Source organism: Ostrinia nubilalis, chromosome 30 (genome assembly GCF_963855985.1).
Source record: "Ostrinia nubilalis chromosome 30, ilOstNubi1.1, whole genome shotgun sequence".
NCBI classification, from domain to species: Eukaryota; Metazoa; Arthropoda; class Insecta; order Lepidoptera; family Crambidae; genus Ostrinia; species Ostrinia nubilalis.
The window spans coordinates 3,628,763-3,652,991 of record NC_087117.1 but is presented as its reverse complement, the minus strand read 5'-3'; the positions used below and the strand labels follow the sequence as shown (position 1 = coordinate 3,652,991).

At 54.8% G+C, this 24,229-nt stretch overlaps 5 protein-coding genes across 5 annotated transcripts; all 5 read left to right on the top strand.

Annotated features, from left to right (window-relative positions):
• The first annotated feature begins 5,478 nt into the window (after positions 1-5,478).
• Positions 5,479-6,444, top strand: LOC135086177 (histone H1B-like). The gene has a single exon (XM_063980981.1). The coding sequence runs from the start codon at positions 5,529-5,531 to the stop codon at positions 6,234-6,236; it is 708 nt and encodes a 235-aa protein (XP_063837051.1). The 5' UTR covers positions 5,479-5,528; the 3' UTR covers positions 6,237-6,444.
• Positions 6,445-13,714: 7,270 nt separating this feature from the next.
• LOC135086186 (histone H2A) lies at positions 13,715-14,567 on the top strand. The gene has a single exon (XM_063980988.1). The coding sequence runs from the start codon at positions 13,787-13,789 to the stop codon at positions 14,159-14,161; it is 375 nt and encodes a 124-aa protein (XP_063837058.1). The 5' UTR covers positions 13,715-13,786; the 3' UTR covers positions 14,162-14,567.
• Positions 14,568-14,819: 252 nt separating this feature from the next.
• Positions 14,820-16,070, top strand: LOC135086182 (histone H2B). Its single transcript, XM_063980985.1, has one exon. The coding sequence runs from the start codon at positions 15,113-15,115 to the stop codon at positions 15,485-15,487; it is 375 nt and encodes a 124-aa protein (XP_063837055.1). The 5' UTR covers positions 14,820-15,112; the 3' UTR covers positions 15,488-16,070.
• Positions 16,071-22,182: 6,112 nt separating this feature from the next.
• Positions 22,183-23,041, top strand: LOC135086180 (histone H3). The gene has a single exon (XM_063980983.1). It carries the CDS (start codon positions 22,249-22,251, stop codon positions 22,657-22,659), a length of 411 nt encoding a protein of 136 aa, XP_063837053.1. The 5' UTR covers positions 22,183-22,248; the 3' UTR covers positions 22,660-23,041.
• An 83-nt stretch (positions 23,042-23,124) lies between these two features.
• Positions 23,125-24,215, top strand: LOC135086184 (histone H4). Its single transcript, XM_063980987.1, has one exon. It carries the CDS (start codon positions 23,657-23,659, stop codon positions 23,966-23,968), a length of 312 nt encoding a protein of 103 aa, XP_063837057.1. The 5' UTR covers positions 23,125-23,656; the 3' UTR covers positions 23,969-24,215.
• The last annotated feature ends 14 nt before the right edge of the window (positions 24,216-24,229 follow it).

Here is a 24,229-nt window from a genome sequence, read left to right as displayed (position 1 = left end):
CCCTGCACGTCCTGCAAAATGTCGGACGGCGAGGAAGTGCCGCCCCCACAGCGCCAGCCGGCGTACAGGCCTCTTGCGAGGCCCGCTCAGCCCGCCGCCGCCGCCACGAGCGGCCAGCCGAGGCAGCGCCCGGCCGCGCTCAGCCGCGAGCCGACCGCAGCGACCCAGCAAGGGCCCCCCGCCCCCCTCCCCGGCCGCGACAGCCACCGCCGCCCCAGACACCACCCGGACTCCTCAGAGGGATCGCTCTCCGAGGAGAAGAGACCCAGAGTCGGGCCCTCGCCGAAGCAGAGGGCATCGACACCGGAGCCACAGATATCGCCCATAGAGAGGTATGTCCCGGGTTACCGCGGGGAAAACACCCTGCGGACCCCTACCGCATCCCCGGTCGGGTCCGTCTCAGCGCCCGCATCGCCATCCGCCCACGGCTCCTCGGCCCGTTTCTCCTCGGAGGGCCGATCAGGCACGACAGCCGAAGGCAGCCAGCCGAGTGGGACGCTGGCCCCCCAGGTGGTCTCCGACGAGGACTACCTGGACTACGTAGCTCCTCGGCCGGCCTCGTCGAACTCCACGGCCCCAACGTCCTACGCGGCGTTGAACAGCCCCGCGCGGACATACGCCGCGACATTGAGTGCTCCCTCCCCCCCCCCGCCACAGCCGGAACAGGGGCAAGAGGTCGAGCTGATGGACGAAGCGCCACCTACAACCGACCCCGCCACAACCGCTCGCACCCAACGGGCCTACCCACCAATAGTGGTGGAGAAGCTACCCAACTGGACGCAGCACTTCCGGGAGCTCAGCGAAAAGTTGGGCCACCCCCCCAACGCACGCCCATTCAAGACAGGGGTGCGATTTATAGCGCGTACGCCCGAGGAATACCGGGTAGTGCAGCGCCACCTCGTCGAGGCGGCACGCCAAAACGCAGACCTTCACTGGTTCTGTTACGCGCTACCGACAGAGCTCCCCACAAAAGTAGCCATCCGCGGACTCCCAGCAGACACCGACCCCGCTGAGCTCAAAGCGGCACTGGACTCGCTGGGCTACCACGTCCAGCACGTGAGGCACATCCCCCCGAGGAGGGGCAGAGCTGGCTGCCTCTACCACGTACAGCTGGACCACCTAGACCAGCAGGAGCTCTCCCGCCTCTATGCGGTGACCGAGCTCCTCTACATGCCAGGCATTGTCATCGAGGCCTGGCGAGGACGCAGCGGGCCTGCACAATGCCACCGCTGCCAGGCATTCGGCCACGCCTCCGCTGGCTGCCACCGCCCGCCGAGATGCGTGCGCTGTGGAGAGGGGCACATTGTCGCGGACTGCCCCCACCCGCGCGACCACGCCCCCAAGTGCGCGAACTGCAAAGCCGCGCACACGGCGAACGACCGCCGCTGCCCCGCCTTCATGCGAGAGGCACGCGCAAAGGGGGCCAAAACGCACCCCCCCATACCAGACCCACCTCGCCCAGCCAAGGTAGGCCCCCGCCCGCCCCCTCCAGGGACAGCGAGGCAACCACGCCCTACTCCGGCGCCTCACCAACCTCGCCCTGCCCCGGTGCTGTCCAACACACACCAGACGGCAGAAGGCCCAGTACAGGGCGCAACACTTATGGCCCCCGCAAACCCTCCAACAGACCGCACAGCCCGCCCCCAACCTGCACCGGCGTCCTCGCGACGCCGGAAACGCTCAGGCAGGGCCCGCCGAAGGAGCAAGAGGCGTGCCGGAGAAATAGTTTCCTCCCAACAGGGAGCGGCCGGACCCATGGTGGGACCCGCGCCAAATCAGCCTCCCCCTTCCACTCCTGGTCAGCCTGTCGCTGCACAGGCGCCCCCTTCAAACCGCGCTAGGACGCCCAACCCCCACGCGCAATTGGCCCCAGCATGGAGGTTCCCACCTCCTACCCAGGGGCCATCAACCCACCAAGCCGCCCACTCTGGGCATGGCGTCCCGTGGCCCACGACAGGCCCCCAACCCCTCGCGCGTGCTCCCCCTCAGCCGCGCCCGGTAATACTTCAGGACCCCCGCGCACGCGTGCGATCACAGGCGCCCACCGCGAACAACGCGCAGCCCCCACAGTGGTCAGCACAGACCGCCCCCACCGCCGCACCGATGCCCCCAAACGCCGAAACCCCCCTCCTCCTCCTGGTTCTGCAGATCCTACAGACAATTCTACTGGCGATGGCCAACGGAGAGGACATGAGGGGGGTAGCACACCAAGGACTGGCACTCATCAGCCAACGCCACTAGACGGCCTACGTGTCCTGTACTGGAACCCGGGGGGCATCAGAAACAGGACACAGGAGCTCCGCCTTCTCGCCCAGTCGCAGGACCTGCACGTAATCCTCCTGGGCGAGACCATCCTAACCCCAGCGTACTCACTCAAGGTCCCGAACTACTTCGTGTACCGCCGTGACGAGATCTCGGACCAGGGTCGACCCTACCGAGGAGTCGCAGCACTCGTCCGGCGCGACATAGTGCACGAGGAGCTCGAGCTCCTATCCTACTCCTCCACCAGAACAATAGGAGTAGCGATACACGCGGGAGGCGAGGAGCTGCGCCTGTATGCAGCATACCGCCCCCCCAAATCACAAGTAGTGGAGAGCGACTTCCTCTCCGCACTCTCCGGCACAACACCCACCATCCTGGTCGGCGATCTCAACGCCAAACACCCCGTATGGGGATCGCTCATGACGACCCCTGCGGGCGTTCGACTGCTGGAGATATGCGAGAGGGGAAACATAACCACCCACGGACCACAGGCCCCCACCAACATACCCTCCGACGAGGCCCGGAAAGCCGACGTGCTGGACATAGCCTTGTCCCACAACGTGCCCTGGCCAATTGAAGTCGAGGCGCTATACGACCTGGACACGCAGCACCTGCCGATCCTCGTCACGCTGGCGCCCCGCCCTGACGCCATAAACCCCCGCAAACCACCCGCCAAGGTCAACTGGGCGACCTTTAAGGCGGAGTTGGCCGACCTGACTCTCGAGGGCCGCCTCTCTAACGCTGAGGAAGTGGAGGCAGCGGTCGAGCACTTCACCTCGCGCGTGCTGGCTGCCAAAGAAGCGGCAACCACCGTCTGCACGAGGGCCAGCAACCGGCGGGACGACCTCCCCGCCAACATCACTAAGGACCTGCGCAAGAAACGCAACCTTAGACGACTGTGGGCAACAACTCGCTGCCCCAGAATCAAGGCGGAACTCAACCGCCTCACACTCGAGGTGTCTGCAGCGGTGAAGGAATGGCGCGGTGCTAGCTGGGAGAAGCACATAGACCGAGTAACAGATAGCACCGCTGACCTCTTCAAGCTGAACAGACAGCTCTCCAGGCCGCCCACATCAACCTGCCCGCTGGTGGACGCCACCGGCGCCCGCCACTACGCGGCGGCAGACCGCGCCCGCCTACTGGCGGACCACCTGGAGGTGCAGTTCACCCCGCACCCCGCCGCCACCGACGCGGACACGACCGCCCACCACGACCACGTGCGGCGCTGCGTCGAGGAGATGCTGTCCTCTCCGCCGCCTCCGCTCAGCGGGGACGACTTCATCTCCCCCGCTGAGCTCCGCAAGTCTGCGCTGAGGCTGAACAAGCGCAAGGCTCCCGGCCCAGACAACATCTCCTCCGCGGCCATCACCAACCTGCCTGGGAGAGCGATGGTGACGCTGACGCGCATCCTCAACGGCATCCTGCGCACCAGCCACTTTCCCCGGGCGTGGAAAACCGGCAGCGTCATCACGCTGCCCAAACCTGGCAAAGACCGCCGAAGCCCGGCCAGCTACAGACCGATAACGCTGCTGTCCCACCTAGCGAAACTCTTCGAACGCCTGCTGCTGCGCCGTGTCCGCCCGCTCGTCCCGTTGAGAGACGAGCAATTCGGATTCCGCAGCGGCCACTCCACCACACTGCAGCTGGTAAGGGTGTTGCACATGCTGGCCGACGAGAAGAACCAGGGCCACCGCTCCGTCGGGGTGTTCCTCGACGTCGAGAAGGCCTTCGACCGGGTCTGGCATGTCGGCCTGCTGTACAAGCTCAAGCCGCTGCTCCCTCCTGCGCTGGTGCACCTGATCGCCTCGTTCCTCCGCGACCGCACGTTCACCGTGGTCGTGGAGGGAGAGGCCTCCCAGCCGCGCAGCATCAGGGCAGGCGTTCCACAAGGCAGCTGTCTGTCGCCGACGCTATACGCCACTTACACCAACGACATCCCCACCCTCCGCGACCATCTTCGAGAGGGAGAACGGGATGTGGCGTTAGCGTTGTTTGCTGACGACAGCGCCTTCATTTCTTCATCGCGCAGCATGAACGTGGCGACTGCGAGGATGCAGCGCCTTCTCGACCTGCTGCCCCCCTGGCTAGACCGCTGGCGAATCGCGGTCAATGTGGGCAAGACCGCCGCCATAGCGTTCGGGTCGGGGAAACCACCGCCACACCTCACGCTACGTGACCAGGGCATCGCTTGGGAGACCACGGTGACCTACCTCGGGTGCCGCATCGACCGCTCGCTGCGCATGGGGCCACAGGTGACCCATGTGGTTCGCCAGGCCCAAATCGCGCGCGCCATCCTGCGCCCGGTGCTCAGCTCGCGGCTCCCCTTGAGGACCAAACTGATGGTCTACAAGACGTATGTCCGGTCGCGCCTCACCTACGCGGCCCCAGCGTGGTACCCCCTCATCTCCCGAACCAACAAGGAGAAGATCCAGGCGCAGCAGAACGTGTCCCTCCGCGTCATCACCGGGGCGGGGCGATACGTCCGCAATGACGTCATTGCCCGGGACATCAACGTGGAGACAGTGGAGGAGTTCATCACGCGCCTGGCGCGGGTCATGTATGACCGCGCGGACAACGGCCCCCACTGCCATCTCCACAACATCGCGCCTACACCAGCCCGCCCCCCGGGCAACCGCCCCCTCCCCCGGGACCTCCTGCTGCCAGAAGCAGAGGACGCCGACACCACCCAGCCTGCGGCGCCTGCGAGACCCGCCTCCGCACCAGCCGCCACAGCACCAGCAGTCACAGCACCAGCTGTCGCAGCACCGAAGCCCCGCTTCAAAATAGTGACGGCCCAACGCCCGCACTAAGAGAAACCAACACCAGAACATAAATGTGACTGCCTGAAAGCTCCCTGGCATCCAGGAACCGCCCGCTCGCTGGTCGTTCACTGGGCCTCGACCAACGTCGACTCACCCGGTGGGCTGGTACCGCGCCGAGGGCGGGACAGTGGTGCCAGGTAGAAGCCCAGGCAGTCCGTCGCCAAGCGACGTCAAACCACCGACTGGCAGTAGCCAGTCGAGATGCTGCACGGGCCATGAGCACAAGCTCGACGCCCGAACCGGCCAAGAAGGTCGAAGACATGTGACTGACTGTCCCGCTCTAACACACCGCTCTATCCATCCTCTTTTCTCTCGTTCCGCGCGCGCGCAGTCGCAGTACGTACGTTCGTTGTTTCGCTCGCTCGTCGCGTTCCAGCAGCAGCATCGTCTGAAATTAATTGTTTTGATTCGTTCACGTAAACAGTCAAAATAACAAAAAGAAAAATGGCAGACACAGCAGTGGCATCCGAGGCACCGGCTCCGGCGACGCCCGCGAAGAAACCCAAGGCGACGGCGACCGGAGGAGCTAAGAAGCCGAAAGCGAAGCCCACCCACCCGAAGACGTCCGAGATGGTGAACAACGCCATCAAAGAGTTGAAGGAGCGCAGCGGTTCCTCGCTGCAGGCCATCAAGAAGTACATCGCGGCTCAGTACAAAGTGGACGCTGAAAAATTGGCACCTTTCATCAGGAAGTACCTGAAGAGCGCCGTCGAGTCCGGCGCTTTGATCCAGACCAAGGGCAAGGGCGCTTCCGGTTCGTTCAAATTGGAATCCAAATCTGCAGCATCCAAGAAGCCGGCGGCGAGCAAGCCCGCCAAGGGCGCCGCCGCAGCGTCGGCCAAGTCCAAGAAGGTGACGGCCGCGTCGGCCGCCGGCAAGGCGAAGAAGGGCGCCGCCTCGAGCGCCGCATCGTCGCCCTCGAAGGCGAAGCCCTCCGCCGCCACCAAGGACAAGAAGGCGGCCGCCGCGAAGAAGAAGCCCGCCGCCAAGAAACCCGCCGCCGCCGCCAAGGGTAAGGCCGCCGCCGCGCCGAAGGCCAAGAAGACCGCCAAACCGCCAACCAAGAAACCCAAGGCGCCCAAACCGAAGAAGGCCGCCGCAACACCGAAATCCAAGCCCGCGGCCAAGAAGGCGTCCGCCGGCAAGAAGTAAGCAGCCGCCGCCGCCGCGCGCGTCAGCCAGCAGCAGCAACTTGTTGTGTCGCCCATACGCCCGCCAGTGTTGTCGTGGGTAATGGTGGTGTTGGTGGTGGTACTACTGACACACCCCATCATCATCATCATCATAACAACGGCCGAGGCTGAGGCTGCGGTTGCAGCGAGGAGCGTCGAAAGTTTTAAAAAGCCCTTTTCAGGGCTAACAAATAATTCAAACATGTACTTACATGTGTTTCTTGCGATAGACGAGTCACATTTTAAATACAGAGGCAGGCAGGCCGAGTCCTGCTCTCCGCTGCTTGCTGTCCTGAAAAACAAACACATGAATTACTAAATAATTAATGTAGGTATACATAATATAGGCACCCCCTATCTACACCCACACACACCACACTACATGCATCTTTTATGCATCAACAACTATTTCAATATTATTTATTTGATCACCAACAAGGTACCGTTCACAAGAGAGTAACACACAAAAATTATTATTATGAGTTATCGATTCAATCTAAAACAATAATTAAAAAATAACTAATAAAAACAAGGCAACTTGGTTAAGAGTTCACAAATTCAGTCGGAGGCATCAAATACATTTATCACCAACATAATAATTAATTAGTCATTGATGCCTCCGAATGCATTAATTTGTTTATGATAAATTCAATCCTAATCCAAATCTGTCCGTCAACTGTCGAACATCAATAATTGTTTTTGTTTAAAAATAACTGTTCGGTCTATTATTTTTATAAGACTTTAATAGTAATGTGTAAAAAAATTTTATCTAAAACTGAATTAAATTTGACAGTTGAAATCCGGATTTGGAATAGAAACCTATTAGAATATGGGAAACGGGCACAAGTTGTCTTGTTTTTGTCTTTTTTTTTTTTTTTAATTCCTTTTTTTACACCCTCCTTCTGGCGCAGTCGGGTAATTAACTAATTAATAATAACACTCACTCACCCCATCGCATCGTTCCGTTCGGTTCATGATAATATTCGGCCGACGACGGCGAGAGGGCGGCGGAGGCCTCCAGCCGCCGCCGCCGCCGCCGCCGCCGCAGACAGCGACCGCCCGCCCGCCCCGCACGCCCGCCACACCACCAGCACCAGCACCAGCAGCACACATTGTTCATTCACGCACCACCAACTGAAATTATGAACGGAGAAACCACATAAGTATCTGTGTATGATACCACAACAACATCACACGCATCACTTTGGTACTTTGTTTGTTCGCACACATATTCATTTATCGTTTAAATCGCGCTCAATTTACTTGCTTTTACCGCACAACACACACAACTAACTGAATGAACGAATAACAACAACAACAACAACAAGTAGCCACCTGAGTTAACTTATAACATGTCTTGCATTTGATGCGCGTCGTCGTTCACTTTTCGCCATTTCAGCGGCAAAATGATAACACAATATATGTATTATCATTCAACTTTCACAACTTTTTATAATAATCACCAGAATCCCGCCGCCCGACTGCCCTGTCTGCCGGGTGCCGGCGCTTGACACTGACGTTTAAATTAATTTTTTTTTTTTTCCATTACGCAAAAGAAACGCGTTTTATACCACACATACATCTGCCTACATAGAGAAAAAAAAAAATCAAATTAATTAACCAAGTGAAAAGGAAAAACACTTTTTTTTTTTTTTTTTTCTCCCATTTATATCAGCACGGTCTGTCACAAACCAACGCGAAGCGAGTGAAAGAGAAAGACAAGTGTGTCTCTTTCTGAAAATTTCGCGCGAGACGTGCATATCTATCTATCTCTTTCTGACAGTGAAACGTTCGCCCCACTAATGGGTTTGCGCGCGCCGTTATAAATATTCTGCGCTCAACAAAAATTGACACAGACAGAGATGTGACACAGCGTCAGACAGACAACAGAGGTCGCACTCACACGGTTCGGACGTCTCGCTGCGATCCGCTCCCTCTTGCCCAGACTGTCTGCCTTTTTCAAGGCGGTTTCTAGGCTTCCTGTTTCTTTGCGTGTGCGCGTTCGCGTAAGTTGTTATTACAATAACGCGGGCGGGCACGCGGATTCGAACGCGTCGCGATTTGGCAAACCCACTCTTTATAGTGGTCACTAAGTGGGATACCTAGCGGTGTTAACGAAGCTTAGTGGGCGTTGACCCGATATCGCCGACTTAATCCCTTAAGGACTAAGTTGAAATCGGACGGGGTCAGGACCACCGGCCTTGGGGGATCTCCTAGCCGAGCCTGACTGTCTCCCTCCCACCCCTCCCCTCTCCTTCTATCCCATTCCTCGGGTGTTGTTTGGGCGCTAAAGGCTCCGGCTGGAAGCTACCCTCTACATTCGAGGCTGTTAGGGCCCCTCTTGCACATTAAGATCGGCAAGAGGCCTACAAGCTTAGGGCTCACCCTAGGACACACCCTTCCCGCTATCCCGCGGGAAGGTATTCAAAGCACACACCCCCGGGTAATCCCACCCGGGGACCGAAAGTAGGCCAAGAGTAGGCACGACCGCCGCACAGTTTCTTCCTGGTTCTTCTGTGCGGAACGTGACGCGAGCGAACCAGAGTAAATTCGTTAATCATTAAACAGCTGTTGGTCGGGCGAGCGATGGCGCCGTCCGACCTTGTGGTCAGGCTCCTCGGAGCGCTGGCCTCGAGATTCCCGGAGGTGATTCAGTCACTCTCCGAAGAGATCCCGGAGCTTCGGGAAGCCCTTCCGGCTGACCCAGCTCGCCCCCGCTCTCCCCTCACTAACGAGGACTCCCCCCCGCCCAGCCAAAGCGAAGCCGCTTCTGGCTCCGCCCCCGAAGAGGAGATGGACGTCTCGGAAGAGCGTCCATCTGAGACCTCGGAGGGATCTCAATCGGAGGACTCGTCCACGTCCTCAGACTCCGCCTCATCCGACGAAGGCTCGCAGTCGGACGAATTCGTCCCAGTCGGCAAGTCCGGCAAGCGAGCCCGCAAGTCAAAGCCCAAGGCGACTAGCTCGCCCAAGGCCAAACGTCCGGCCAACATCCAGGCCGATCCCGCCAGCCCGCCCCGGGCTTCCGCGGCTTCCGCGGCCCCCGCGCCGCAGTCCCCCCCGACGAACTCGACCACCGAGTCGCCCGCCCCCTCTCAGGCCTCCTCTACTCAGAGGAAAGAGCGCCCCCCACCCCCCTTGTACATCCAGGACAAGGACAAGTGGGTCGATGTTTCAAAGAGGTGCGCCGCTACCGGCGTCAACTACCTCTCCGCCCGCACCACGCCTCAGGGCATCAAGGTGCAGGTGCAAACCTCCCGAGATCATAGATCTCTCACTACCATGCTGAAAAGCATGAAGGTAGGTTTTCACACCTACGCGCTCCCAGAGGAGCGACTTCTGCGCGTGATCATACGCGGTATCCCTCGCGAGCTGCAAACCTCGCAGATCTTGGCTGATCTAAAAAGCCAAAACTTTCCCGCCCTCGAGGTACATCGAATGTACCGGGGCCGCCAAGCTGAACCATACGACATGGTTCTAGCCATATTAGAACGGACGGACGCTGGAAAGGCAGTGTTTAATATAAAAACACTGTGCCAACTTTCCGGCATCCGTGTCGAAGTCCCGCACAAGCGCGGTCCCCCAGGGCAGTGTCATCGCTGCCAACTCTATGGGCACTCTGCCCGCAATTGTTTCGCCAAGCCCAGGTGCGTCAAGTGCCTGGGTAACCACGGCACCCCCGAATGTCCTCGCCCGAAGGACCTATCACTCTGCACAGAGCCGCCTAGCTGCGTCCTCTGTGGAGAGACGGGACACCCCGCGAACTATCGCGGGTGCCCGAAGGCGCCCAAGGCACCGCGTTCGAGTCGTACGACTCAGCCGCGAAATGCCCCCGCCCCGCGACCTCAGACCGCACCGGCGGGACCCCCCACCTCGGCCCACTTCCCGCCGCTACCTAGAGCGGCACCCCCCCCCATCCCCCCCGTCCTTGCCCCTCACTGGGCAGGATGGGCAAAGCCGGCGGCAGCCGCTCCTGCGGCGCCAAAGGCGCAGGCCCCTAAGGCCAAACCCCAACCGAAGCCACAGGCCCCTAAGGCACCGGCTTCGGTCCCATACTCAGCCGCGAGGGCGCCGCCGCGCGCGTCGCGCCCCCCCATCCCCTCCCCCTCTAGCGACAGCTTCAAAATCGACTTATTAAGTCGATTTTTCAACGAGATCGACTTCGACGAAGTCGAACGAGTTGTTGAGGCACTGAAAGCGGCCGAGGGCAATACCGAGGCTATGCTTCAGGTCGCCTACTCTTCCCGCACGCTGTGCAGAGCCCTTAAGGACTTCAGAGTAAACCCATAATGGATTTACAAACAAAGAGCAGAGTCAAACCAAAAGCCTTGAAAATAGGCTATTTTAACGCTAACGGGTACAAATCCCAAAGAATGGAAATCGCTGATTTCCTGAGGGAGCACCAGTTAGACGTCTTTCTCATGCAGGAGACCTTTCTAAAACCCTCTATCAGGGATCCTAAAATTGCAAACTATAACATAGTTCGCAACGATAGGACTACTTCCGCCCGCGGTGGCACTCTCATTTACTATAAAAGGTCACTGCACTGTATACCTATGGATCCCCCCCGTCTCGAGCACCTTGAGGCCTCGGTCTGCAAGCTGGCCATGTCTGGTCACCAGCCTGTAGTCATAGTCTCAGCCTACCTAGCGCCGGCTAACAACAACCCCGAACGCTCTAGATCGCTAATTACTAGCGACCTAGAGGCGATTCTCAACTTAGGTAGCTCCGTCGTAGTGGCGGGGGACCTAAACGCCAAACACACCGCGTGGAATTGTGTTAGCACAAACCCCCGCGGTAGGCAGCTAGAGTCCTTGGCAGACCGATTGAACTTTGACGTCATCGCTCCCATGTCTCCGACCCACTTCCCTGCAATAGTAGGACACCGCCCAGACATTCTCGATTTATGTCTCCTTAAGAACATAAATCTTCGCTTAAGCTCTATAGAGCTCTATCACGCCTTGGACTCTGACCACAGGCCTGTGGTCATTAGTTTAATCCCCCGAGTAGGCCCCGATTCGAACACAGGCCTCCCACCCCCGTCAAAGGTAGTGGTGGATTGGGGCAGACTGGGCGAAAGCCTCAAGTCGGCCTCTTCCCCCCTCCTAGATACCATTCCGGATGTGATTAGCACACCGGAACAGACCGACAGCGCGATCAACTCCCTCACCAGTCACGTGCAGAACGTCGTGAAGGACTGTTCACGACAGGTACCGGACTTGGGTCACCAAAGATGGAACCTGTCGCCTGATGCACGCGCTCTGTTGACGGAGAAGAACGCGGCCATCCGAGCTTACGACTCGTACCCCACCGAAGAGAACCGGGTTCGCATGCGCTCTTTGCAGCGTGCTGTAAAGAAGTGCATTCGCGATCTCCGGAACGAACGGTGGGACTCTATGGTACAATCCCTCGAGCCGAATCATCTAGCCTTTTGGCAGTTGACCAGGCGTCTCAAGTCTGACTCTGTAGCAGTCACTCCTCCCCTTAACCGTCCCGGCCTGCCCCCGGCGTTCGACGACGACGAAAAGGCGGACTGTCTAGCGAGCAGTCTCGAGTCCCAATGTGCTCCCAGTTTACTTCCGGTAGACCCCGAACACCTCGCTGAGGTTGACTCGGAGGTTCAAAGGAGAAACTGCACTCCCCCCACCGACCCCCCTTTAGACCCCATCACCCCCGAAGAGGTGGAAACCCTCATCAAGGGTCTCCACCCTCGCAAAGCCCCCGGCTCAGACGGCATCACTAATAGAGTGCTCAAGCGCTTCTCTGCCCCCCTAATAGTCCTGCTCACCGCTATATTCAACGCGGCTATGAGCAATTGCACTTTCCCGCAGGCGTGGAAAGAGGCAACCGTCATAGGCATCCCTAAACCGGGAAAGCCTGCCGCAGAGCCGACAAGTTATCGCCCCATCAGTCTTCTCAACACTATTGGGAAACTGTACGAGCGACTTATCTATAAACGCCTCAAGGACTACGTAGAGTCCAAAAGTCTCATTCCCAACGAGCAGTTTGGCTTTAGAGCCAAACACTCTTGCGTCCAACAAGTGCATCGCATCGTCGAGCACTCGTTAGCTGGTTTTTACAGCAGGAACGCCCCCTACAAAACAGGCGCTCTCTTCTTCGACGTGGCGAAAGCCTTCGACAAGGTGTGGCACAACGGCTTATTATATAAGCTTTACAACATCGGAGTGCCAGACCGTCTCGTGCACATCATACGAGACTTTTTGTCGAATCGCTCTTTCCGCTACCGAGTGGATGGGACACTGTCCCCCCCGCACCCCATACGAGCCGGAGTCCCCCAAGGGTCCGTGCTCTCGCCTCTCCTCTTCTCGCTCTTCACTAGCGACTTCCCGAGGTTTAAGCCATCGCCGCTTACAACCCACACCGCCCTCTTTGCGGACGATACAGCCATTTACTGTACGTCCCGCCGGGCAGCCCACATAGTCAAGACCCTCCAAAACACTGCCGACGTCCTCGGCAAGTGGTTTAGGAAATGGCGTATCGAGGTCAATCCCGATAAAAGCGCCGCCATCATCTTTGCTCGCAATAGCAAATTCCCTCCCACGCACAAATCGATCACTATGTTCGATCGTCCCATTCCATGGACAAAGAAGGTTAAGTATCTCGGCGTCACTCTTGACAAAGGGTTAACCTTCCGCGAACATGTGAAAACCGTTCGCGACCGAGCGTCCTTCGCTCTAGGTCGCCTCCACTGTCTTCTAAACAGTCGTAGTAAATTGTCGCTTAGAAATAAGTTGAGAATTTACACGACTTGCATTCGTCCCATTTTCACGTATGCAGGCCCAGTGTTTGCACACATCGCCCCCTCCCACATCCATAGGTTACAAGTCCTCCAGAATAGGTTCATGCGCAAGGCCACGGGAGCCCCGTGGTACCTGCGTAATGAAAATCTCCATATTGACTTGGGGTTACCGACTATTAAGTCGTACCTCAAGCAATTATCTGAGAACTATTTTGACTCTGCCACGTCCCACCCGAACCCCCTCATTTCCGGGGCGGCGAACTACTCGCCGGACCTCCCCACCCCCCCGCGCAGACGTCGTCCCAGGAACGCCCTCAGCGATCCCGACGACGACATCACCCTAGCCATCGAGGCCGCCCAACAGCTCGCGAAAACTAGCACCACTCCACTCCAACCGATCTACCGTCCTCGCCGGCGAGGACTCGCGCCGCGGTCCCCTTCGACCCGTCCCTTTTTCTCGCGGTATCGGCACGTGCCGGGCCGCTTCTCTCCCCAAACCTACGTTAGGCTACCGTCCCCCAGCAACGCCCTAGGCCGAGGTTCGAGCCCCACTCGGGGGCGCCCTTAGGCTCGTTGCTTAAATTTTGAGGTTGAGAGCCATCTGCGCTCACCTATTGTCCGGTGAAGCTGAAAAAGCCGCTCACGGCTATCAGCATAGTCCGTCCGAAAAAAAAAAAAAAAAAAAAAATTGACACAGACAGTCTCGACGCGCGCTCGTCGTTACACGTTCACTTTGTGTGTTGATTTATTTCTCTACAAACTACAACAACATGTCGGGTCGCGGCAAGGGTGGCAAGGTCAAGGGAAAGGCAAAGTCCAGGTCCAACCGTGCCGGTCTCCAGTTCCCCGTCGGTCGTATCCACAGGCTTCTGCGTAAGGGCAATTACGCCGAGCGTGTCGGTGCCGGTGCGCCCGTGTACCTGGCCGCCGTCATGGAGTACCTGGCCGCTGAAGTGCTCGAGTTGGCCGGTAACGCGGCTCGTGACAACAAGAAGACCAGGATCATCCCGAGACATCTACAACTGGCGATACGCAACGACGAGGAATTGAACAAGCTCCTCTCCGGCGTCACCATCGCCCAGGGTGGTGTGCTGCCCAACATCCAGGCCGTGCTCTTGCCCAAGAAGACCGAGAAGAAGGCATAAATCGCCGCCGCGTTTTCGCATCATTTATGTATGCTGCACTCTGCTGCTGTATACATATTGATGATCGAGACACGACCGAACGAAACGTGTGTGCACGTTTCTTCAAACAAAAAGGCCCTTTTCAGGGCCGCAATATGATTCTGAGTATTTATGAAATGTTTCTTGACGATTGACACGAGTGCAAATCTCTTCTTACACTATACAATAATAAATACTATCACTACACAATATAATGATTAATTGATTGTCTGAAAAAGTCGGCATGATGGTTAACAGACAAAATAAATAAATGCCTAATTATGAGAGAGAGACAAAATATACCCGTACGTAAATACATAGGTAGATTCGAGTTTGAGCATGAAAAATCCTTAAGAAAAATATTTTAGTATTTATAACGTGATGCGATTGATCTATTGATATAAATATATATATTTTTTTTTTTTTTTTTATATATTATTAAAATTAATTTTAAAATCTTGCTTGCGCTTTGCGTTTCGTGAGAGAAAAGAAAGACAGAGAGAAAATGTAAATCTACATTACTCGTAATGCACTTGCATAATATTTTTTATGTCGTACCTACCTACCTACATACATACATTTTTTTTTTTTTTTTTATTATTATTATAAAACTGAAACCAAACTAGAGAGTTGAGTGAGCGAGAGAAACGCTCCTCACATATCGCCATCTCACTCACTCGCTCGTCGCACCCATCAACAACACAGACCGTAATGCGTTATGAGCGAGACGGCACAGAGCGAGAGAGAAATATCATGTTAATGCGACGACACTATTGGTCGAAGTGACACCGCGTTGCGGTCGCTTTTTGAACTGACAGTAACTGAGGTAAACCCCAATCTACCGAAAAATTTACACATTCGCTCGTCACTCTCGGCACGGTCGAGTTGTTGTAAGCTGATATATTATTATCGTCGTTATCCCATTAAACAATCATGCCGCCCAAGACAAGTGGCAAGGCCGCCAAGAAGTCAGGCAAGGCTCAGAAGAACATCTCCAAAACTGACAAGAAGAAGAAGAAGCACAAGAGGAAGGAGAGCTACGCCATCTACATCTACAAAGTGCTGAAGCAGGTCCACCCCGACACCGGTATCTCCAGCAAGGCCATGTCGATCATGAACTCGTTCGTGAACGACATCTTCGAACGCATCGCCGCCGAAGCTTCCCGTCTGGCTCACTACAACAAGCGTTCCACGATCACGTCGAGGGAGGTGCAGACATCCGTCAGGCTGCTGCTGCCCGGTGAACTCGCCAAGCACGCCGTCAGTGAAGGCACAAAGGCCGTCACCAAATACACCAGCTCCAAGTGAATTGGCAGCGCTTCGTCGTCGTCGTTCGTGTTGTCGGTGTTTTACACCAAACACAACCACGACACAAAAACAAAAGGCCCTTTTCAGGGCCACAAAATGCATATCATAAATTGAAAAGTTTCTTGTCGATGGCGTGTCACGTAAATAAATGTTAATGTACCTTACCTACCTACTTAGGTAACCTACTTGTAAAAAATTTAACACATTCGCCGCACAACACAACAGCTTATTTATTTATTTATTTATTGTTCGCTTATAGTAAGCATTGTAAATAATTAATAATTATTGTCGTACGTATCAGATTGTGCTTGTCAGTGAAGAGTGAGCGAACTAGAGAAAAAAATAAAATATCGTCAACTAAAAATAACAATGACTCCTATAAAATATCGAAGGTAAATTAGAATCAATCAACACAATACCTAGGCATTATTTTAATTTTCGCAGATAACAGGAAAAAATATAAATTAATTATGAACGAACTATGAAGTTAATAAACAACTAAGCGAGTACTTATTTAAATTAAGAAATAATACTTTTCACACACGTACTCGTACTGCAGCAGACTCACTGTTTAAATAAAATATTTGTATCATTTTTGTACATAATCAATCAATCAATATTTTGGATTTCCAAAAAGAAACTCTCACACAATATATCCCGCTAGAGGAAAACTCAAAACGCAAAAATATAATAATTTGTCGTAGAATAATTAATTAGTTAGCCTAGAATATGTATGTACCTAATAATTATTGCTTTGTTGTTGATTTTGAGTGGAAATTACACATAACACTTCTTACTAGTTATTATCCTGGCACAGGCAAATTATACGCCTGAAAGGAGGCTTCGTTCATTAGTATTTATTATGTAGTAGTATTTTATGAAATGAAACTACTTAGGTACATCTATGTAGGTTTAATAAACAATTTTGAATTTTTTAAACGCGAATGAAAAAAAAAAAAAAAAAAACGTGCGAGCGAGCGAGCGAGAGAGAGAGCGCGCACGCAGTGAGAAAGAGAGGCGTATACATCGTCGGCTATAAATACGGCGTGGCGCGCGCGTACATGTCCTTTTTTGATTCGCTTCGCATCGCTCGCACGGTACGGACGTGCGCTCCGCCTCGCCCGCCCGCTCGCATGCGCTGCGCTCCGAGTTCCTCGAGCTTATCGCCCTCGCTCTGCGAGTCTTGTTTCTGTGGTGTTTTGTCACAATTACGTGGCTTGCCCGCGGCTGCGCTTGGGATACCTAACGGTGATAACGAACAAGCGTAGTTAAACGCCTTTCTAAAGGCGGTTCGGTTCGATTGGGAGCGACCGACAGTGCCTTTTTCAAGGCGCTGAAATTTCCTGCCGCCGCCGGTATATTAGGCTGTGAACCTTGGCCTCCTGGAAGGCACGTTTGAGAGGGTGAGGCGTTCCTCCTCGCCCTTGAGACACTCGGTTTCACAGTCTTTTCACTGCCGGGCGTGACCCCCCCTACCCCTCCCTACTTTCCATCCCTGAAGGAGCGTATCCCTGGTTGTTTTTGCAACCGGGGCCCTCCTGAAGGACTGCTAGGAGTAGGTACTCACCCTACGTCGCGGCGTTGCTACGTTGCGGCGTAGTTACATTGGTTAGGGCACACTTTTCCCACTCACCCCGCACGGTTTACACCGACTGTGCGGGACTTACACACCGCTATAACCACCGAGTTTCTTGCCGGCTCTTCTCGGTGGTTGCGACTTGCGAACCGGCGTAGATTCACGCGTCGCGAAACCCAACTCCATGCCATGGACACGGAGGAACTCTTAAAGTTCCTCCGGGCCACTCACCCGGAGGTCCTCTCCGGGTTTAAAGCCCACATACGGGCAAAGACCCTCGCAAGCTCTGTGTATGAGGAGCCTGCTTCCCCGTCATGTCCCGAGGACGCCATGTGCGATCCGAACTCGGCCCCTCTACCAATCCCGCTCACGAACGACCACTCCATTGTGATAGATCACCAATCCCATGCCCCCAGTAGGGACATGGAATGTGACTCTGTCTCAGACGCCGATGACGGTGGCTTCACCACCGTCAGTCGTCCGAAGAGGACCCGCAAATCCGCGGCCTCTCCCCCTCCTTCCCCCCCTGCGAAGGCGCTGAAGGCCAACTCGGGCCTCTCTCAGCCCTCGCAATCTTCCCAGCCATCCGGCTCGCAGTCGAGCACCGGGCGGACTGTCAGAGTCCCCCCAGTCTTTGTCCAGGACAAGGCGTCCTGGAACAAGATTTCCGGCGCGCTCAAGGAGCGTCACATTAACTTCTCGCACGCTAAGTCGTGCAACGTAGGAATTAAGGTGTCCTTGTCCACCTCCGACGAGCACCGAGCCCTAACGCGTTTCCTAGATGAGAACCGTATCGGTTATCATACTTTCCCCCGCGAGGAGGAAAGGGAGCTGCGGGTTGTTATCCGTGGCATCCCCAAGGAGCTAGACTCCGCCTCCATCTTGGCCGACCTCAAGGCCCAAAACTACCCCGTCAAACAGGTTCATCGTCTGTACAGGACTCGTACACGTGAACCTTTTGACCTTGTCCAAGTAGTCTTGGACTATTCCGACGAAGCGAAATCGATTTTCAACTTGAAATCGGTTTGCTTCATCTCCGGGCTCAAAGTTGAGCCACCCCGAAAGCGCGGCGCTCCCGGCCAGTGCCACCGCTGTCAACATTACGGGCACGCTGCCCGTAATTGTCACGCCCGTCCCAGGTGCGTCAAGTGCCTAGGCGATCACGGCACAGCCGACTGTGTCCGTGACAAGGCCACAGCCACCGAACCACCGAGCTGCATACTGTGTGGTAGCCAGGGTCATCCTGCGAATTATCGCGGTTGTCCCCGGGCCCCACGCACTCAGCCGCGTGCCCCCATCCCCTCTGCCCCCAGGCAGATCAATGCTACTCGCAACTTTGCGGTAGCAAGTGAGGCTCCTAGCCTCCGTCCCAATAGGCCCAATGCTTGGGCTAGGCCTCTGGCCTACACCCAGGCAGCCAGCCTTACTCCCGCACCCGCCCAAACAGCTGTGTCCCCACCCGCGCCCCAGCAGGCTCCTCAACCCCACCCAGCCCCTAAGGCTACGCCAAAGGCGCCTAACCCTAGTCCCCCTGCCCCTAAGGCACCGGCCCACAAAGTCCCGGCCCCTCAGGCCAAGCCCCAGCCTACACATTCACCTGCGGCTGACATTAAATTGGTCAGAGACTTCTTTGGCCAAATTAATGTCGGCGAGATGTTTGTGATCGCCGCAAAACTGCGCGCGACTAATGGCGAAGGCAACATCATGGATAGGTTATCTATCCTCGCCGAACACGTAGACTTTTGCTACGCTATCTCTTCTTTCCACGCTCCGTAATGGCTAATCCCACCGCTAGGATCAAACCCCGGTCAATCACCTTAGCTTTTTTCAACGCTAACGGTCTTAGACAGCAGAAGGACGAGGTTACTCAGTTCCTTACCGACCACCAGGTCGACATCTTTCTGGTTCAAGAGACCCTCCTAACACCCTCTATTCGCAATCCTAGGATAGCGAACTACAATATCATTAGACACGATAGGCCCACACGTGGCGGCGGCACGCTTATTTACTATAAGCGTTCTCTGCACTGTGCTTTAGTCGATCCCCCTTCTCTTTCTAACCTAGAAGTCTCACTCTGTCGGCTAGCCATGACTGGACACGAGCCCATTCTCATCGGCTCGGTTTACCTCTCCCCGAACAAGACTCCCTTAAGGAGCGACTTTGAGGCCCTGTTTGCTATGAATGGTGCAGTCATTCTTGGCGGCGACTTTAATAGCAAACACACTCATTGGGGTTGCGTAACATCCACTGCCAACGGCATGATGCTAAGCGAACTCTCTGAGGAACTCATTTTTGACATCTTAGTCCCTATGACGCCCACTCACTATCCTTACAATGTCGAGCATCGGCCCGACATTCTTGACATGGCAATTCTAAAGAATATAGGCCTCCGCCTACACTCTATAGAAACCATGCACGCGCTCACTTCTGACCATCGCCCGGTCGTACTCCAACTAGGCTCTCCTGAGTCTACACCCACTATGAAGACAGTTGTGGACTGGGACAAACTCAAGGTAAAACTTGGGAACTGTCAGAGCCCACAACTGTCCTCAATCCCCGACGATATAGTTTCGCCTCACGAAACTATTCACGCGATCGATGCCCTCACTAGTCACATCTCGGTCGCCATCGGCGACTCGTCTAGGCAAGTGCCTGCGATGGCTAACCACCGTCTCAGGTTGCCTGACGACGCGCGAGAGCTATTGAGGGCAAAGAACGCAGCCACTCGCGATTATGACGCTTATCCAACCGAGGAAAACAGAGCCCGCCTACGTTCCCTACAGCGCGCTGTCAAGGCTCGTATCGCGGAACTCCGTAACAATCAGTGGGATGATCTACTTAAAGAAATCTCGCCATCTCACCAAGCCTATTGGAAGTTGACGAGAGCCTTTAAGTCCGACACCGTAGCGTCCACGCCACCGCTTTTACGTCCCGATCAAACGCTTGCGTTTGACGACGACGCCAAAGCCGAATGTCTAGCCGACAGTCTAGAAGCACAGTGCTCCCCCAGTACCCTCCCAGTAGACTCTGCCCACCTCCGCATGGTGGACAGCGAAGTCGAACGTAGAGCCGCCCTCCCTCCGACCACAACCCTAGACCCGACCAACGTCGACGAGGTGCGAACGATAATCAAAGGTTTCCGTCCCAACAAAGCCCCCGGCCCGGACCGTATCTCTAATAGAGTCTTACGCGCCCTGCCCGCCCCCCTAGTATACCTCTTAGTTGCTATTTTCAACGCGGCCATGTCTCACTGCATCTTTCCCGACGCGTGGAAAGAGGCAGAAGTCATTGGCATTCCGAAGCCCGGTAAGAAACTGGCTGACCCCACAAGCTACAGACCCATCAGTCTCCTAAAGACCATGGGTAAGTTATACGAACGTATAATTGTTTCTCGATTAAGAGATTATGTTTTTTCTAATAATCTCTTAATAAACGAACAGTTTGGCTTCCGCGCCTCACATTCCTGCGTACAACAGGTGCACCGCTTAACGGAGCATATACTTAGCGGCCTCACTGCTAAGCCACCCGTAGGGACAGGAGTGTTATTCTTCGACGTAGCGAAGGCATTCGATAAAGTCTGGCACAACGGCTTGATTTACAAGCTTTACGAACTCGGTGTGCCGGACAGTCTCGTGCACATCTTACGTGACTTTTTATCGAATCGCACCTTTCGTTACCGAGTAGATGGCTCCCTCTCCTCCCCCCGCCCCATAAGAGCCGGAGTCCCTCAGGGCTCCGTGCTCTCGCCCATCCTCTTTTCATTGTACGTCAATGACATCCCCAAATATCCGAATACGGATTTAGCCCTCTTTGCGGACGACACCGCACTCTACAAGTCCGGACGTAATCGGAATTACGTCATCTTGGCGCTCCAACGCGCAGTCACACAATTAGGCGAATGGTTCAGGAAGTGGCGTATCGAGGTAAATCCCGAAAAAAGTGCAGCAGTGTACTTTTCTAGGGCTTTGTCTGCGAAACGTCCTCCGGTTCGCACTCGTCCTAATGTCCCCACCCATCTCACCTTATTTGACCAAACTATTCCTTGGAAAAGTGAGGCCAAATACTTAGGTGTCACCCTCGACCAGAGATTAACGTTCGCTCCGCACCTCAGACGCGTCTTGAGCCGTGCAAACCACTACATCCACCGACTCTACCACCTAGTTGGAAGGAAAAGTAAATTGTCACTTAGAAATAAGTTGACAATTTACAAAACCTGCATCCGTCCAGTGTTGACTTACGCCAGTCCGGTGTTTGCTCACACTTCCTGCACAGACCTTAAGAAATTCCAGACCCTCCAAAACAAATTCTTACGCCGAGCCGCGGATGCCCCGTGGTTCGTGCGTAATACGAATCTCCATAGAGATTTCGAGATCCCATCGATTGATCACTTTATGAAAGAAGCCTCTCGCCGCTACTTTGATAAAGCGATCAACCACAAGAACCCTCTTATCGTTAGCGCCGCCACGTATACACCCCAGAAAGATGTCGCTCCCCAATACCGACGACCTAGGCATGTCCTAGACGACCCGGACGATCCTATTACCGAATTTCTGAACACAGACATCACTGCCTTAAGCACGCCAACTACTCCACAACACAGTAGCTCGTTACACCGTACTCGCCGGCGAGTACGAGGCCCTGCTTTCCATTTCGGACGGTACAGACATGTACCGGGCCGGTTCTCCCCTATCCGTCCCCCGGACACGGCCTGAGCCGAGGTCCGAGCCTACCGTGGCGCCCTCAGGCCGCGTCCGTAGTCCCCTCGATCGGGCCCACTAGAGTGAGCCCGCCGTAGGCTGGACTTTGGTCCAACACCGCGGTGGGCAACCCTCTAGTTGGGTTCGCCACTGATCGGGCGCCTTATGCGCTCGATACGGCCCGATCGCGAACGTCGGTCTGCGACCGACGCGGACGAGCCTGGGCTTCGCTTCGCGAAGCCCACACTCGGCCTCGTCGGCACGCGCACCGACGATCGCCAAACGGCTAGAGTACCTTCTGTACTCGCCACTCTGCCCGGTGAAGCTGGAAAAGCTCCTCAAGCTACCAGCGCGCGTCCCTTCAAAAAAAAAAAAAAAAAAAAAAAAAAAAGTACATGTTTTATTAGAGGATCGTACGTCGAACGACCCGCCGCTCCGCTCTCTTGTAAAATTTGCATTTGTGAAAAGTTGTTTTACGTTTACGTACAATGGCCCGTACCAAGCAGACCGCTCGTAAGTCGACCGGCGGTAAAGCCCCGAGGAAGCAGCTGGCCACCAAGGCCGCTCGCAAGAGTGCGCCCGCCACCGGTGGCGTCAAGAAACCCCATCGCTACAGGCCCGGTACCGTGGCACTCCGTGAGATTCGTCGTTACCAGAAGAGCACGGAGCTCTTGATCCGCAAGTTGCCGTTCCAGCGTCTCGTGCGTGAAATCGCTCAGGATTTCAAGACCGATCTGCGTTTCCAGAGCTCCGCCGTCATGGCGCTCCAGGAGGCCAGCGAGGCTTACCTGGTGGGCCTCTTCGAGGACACCAACCTGTGCGCGATTCACGCCAAGCGCGTCACCATCATGCCCAAGGACATCCAGCTGGCGCGCAGGATCAGAGGAGAGCGCGCCTAAGTGCTTCGCGCTCGACTTTGCTCTGCGCCGCCGCTGTCGTCCGAGGAGGATACGCGCGCATCAAACAAACACAAAAAAGGCCCTTTTCAGGGCCGCATATGATTCTTAATGTGTGTCCACCAACACAAGTTTCTGTCGATGACGAGTCCGAGTTTAACATTTTATTACACACGTCATAATGTGTACATACATACATACTTACTCACTTGCTTGCTTGCTTGCTTTATTATTATTTATGCCGATCAATAAATTATTTAACACTATATCTATCTAGTAAATAAATGAACTGCAATAATACTCTTACGCGCACGCACGCAACAATCAATGCAAATTGAATATGAATGAAAGAGAAACAAAATAAATAGTAATAGTAGGCCTATATTGTGAGCTGTTCGATAGTAAATTATTTTTTTTTTCTATAATTACAAAATTTCATTTCATTGTTACTTACATTTGCCTGCATGAACTGGCCCCCGGATCATTACCTACACAAATAATTATTTAATTGATATTGATGATTTTATTTATTTTTTAAGAAAAATATAACACGTAGAGCGAGCGAGCGAGCGAGGGAGAGAGAGAGAGAGAGAGAGAATGTGTTGAATATTTCCATCTCTGTCGTGCGAGTGGTGACGCATTATTTTAGTCGAGAGCGAGACGGAACCCCTTTTTCTTTTCCATTAATTTGTTTTTAATTCAATGGAATTTATTAATTATTACTTAATATAATAATAACATAATATAAAAATATATAGGTACTTATTTTAAAGTAAAATCATCAACGATACTCCGTCTCTGTCGCACTAGCGCTCGCACACGCGAGAGTGAGAGAAGACATGGCCCCCCCGCTGCCGCCCGCCCCTCGTTCGCTTTACGAATGATATAAAAGTCAGGCTCTGCCTAGTTTCGGGCACAGTCTCGTTCGAGTAATCGTCTCTCGCACACACTATCGGTGTGCGCACGTGTAAATCGAAACCACTGAACCAAATCAAGCAAGATGACCGGTCGCGGTAAGGGAGGAAAGGGTCTGGGAAAAGGAGGCGCCAAGCGCCACAGGAAGGTGCTCCGTGACAACATCCAGGGTATCACCAAGCCCGCCATCCGTCGTCTCGCTCGCAGAGGTGGCGTGAAACGTATCTCCGGTCTGATCTACGAGGAGACGCGTGGTGTGCTGAAGGTGTTCCTTGAGAACGTGATCCGTGACGCCGTCACTTACACGGAGCACGCCAAGAGGAAGACCGTCACCGCCATGGACGTCGTCTACGCTCTGAAGCGTCAAGGTCGCACCCTGTACGGTTTCGGTGGTTAAACCAACCGCTGCCGCTGAATCGTCGTCGTGTGGCGCATCATCATCGCCGCGCTGCTTGTTGTTGGCGCAACTACGACGCTACGAGGATGATCGCAAAACGATCACAAATACACAAAAGGCCCTTTTCAGGGCCGCACAAATTTCGTTAATTATAATGACTGTTTCTATCGAAGACTTTACACAATAATAATTAACTACCTATATTATATTAATAATTCCTGTTATTGCTCTCACATGGCATGGCACACCTCGCGCACACAC

Excerpts from the sequence above, each read along its gene's own strand:
- LOC135086177 (XM_063980981.1), top strand. The coding sequence starts at position 5,529 with ATGGCAGACACAGCAGTGGCATCCGAGGCACCGGCTCCGGCGACGCCC.
- LOC135086186 (XM_063980988.1), top strand. The coding sequence starts at position 13,787 with ATGTCGGGTCGCGGCAAGGGTGGCAAGGTCAAGGGAAAGGCAAAGTCC.
- LOC135086182 (XM_063980985.1), top strand. The coding sequence starts at position 15,113 with ATGCCGCCCAAGACAAGTGGCAAGGCCGCCAAGAAGTCAGGCAAGGCT.
- LOC135086180 (XM_063980983.1), top strand. The coding sequence starts at position 22,249 with ATGGCCCGTACCAAGCAGACCGCTCGTAAGTCGACCGGCGGTAAAGCC.
- LOC135086184 (XM_063980987.1), top strand. The coding sequence starts at position 23,657 with ATGACCGGTCGCGGTAAGGGAGGAAAGGGTCTGGGAAAAGGAGGCGCC.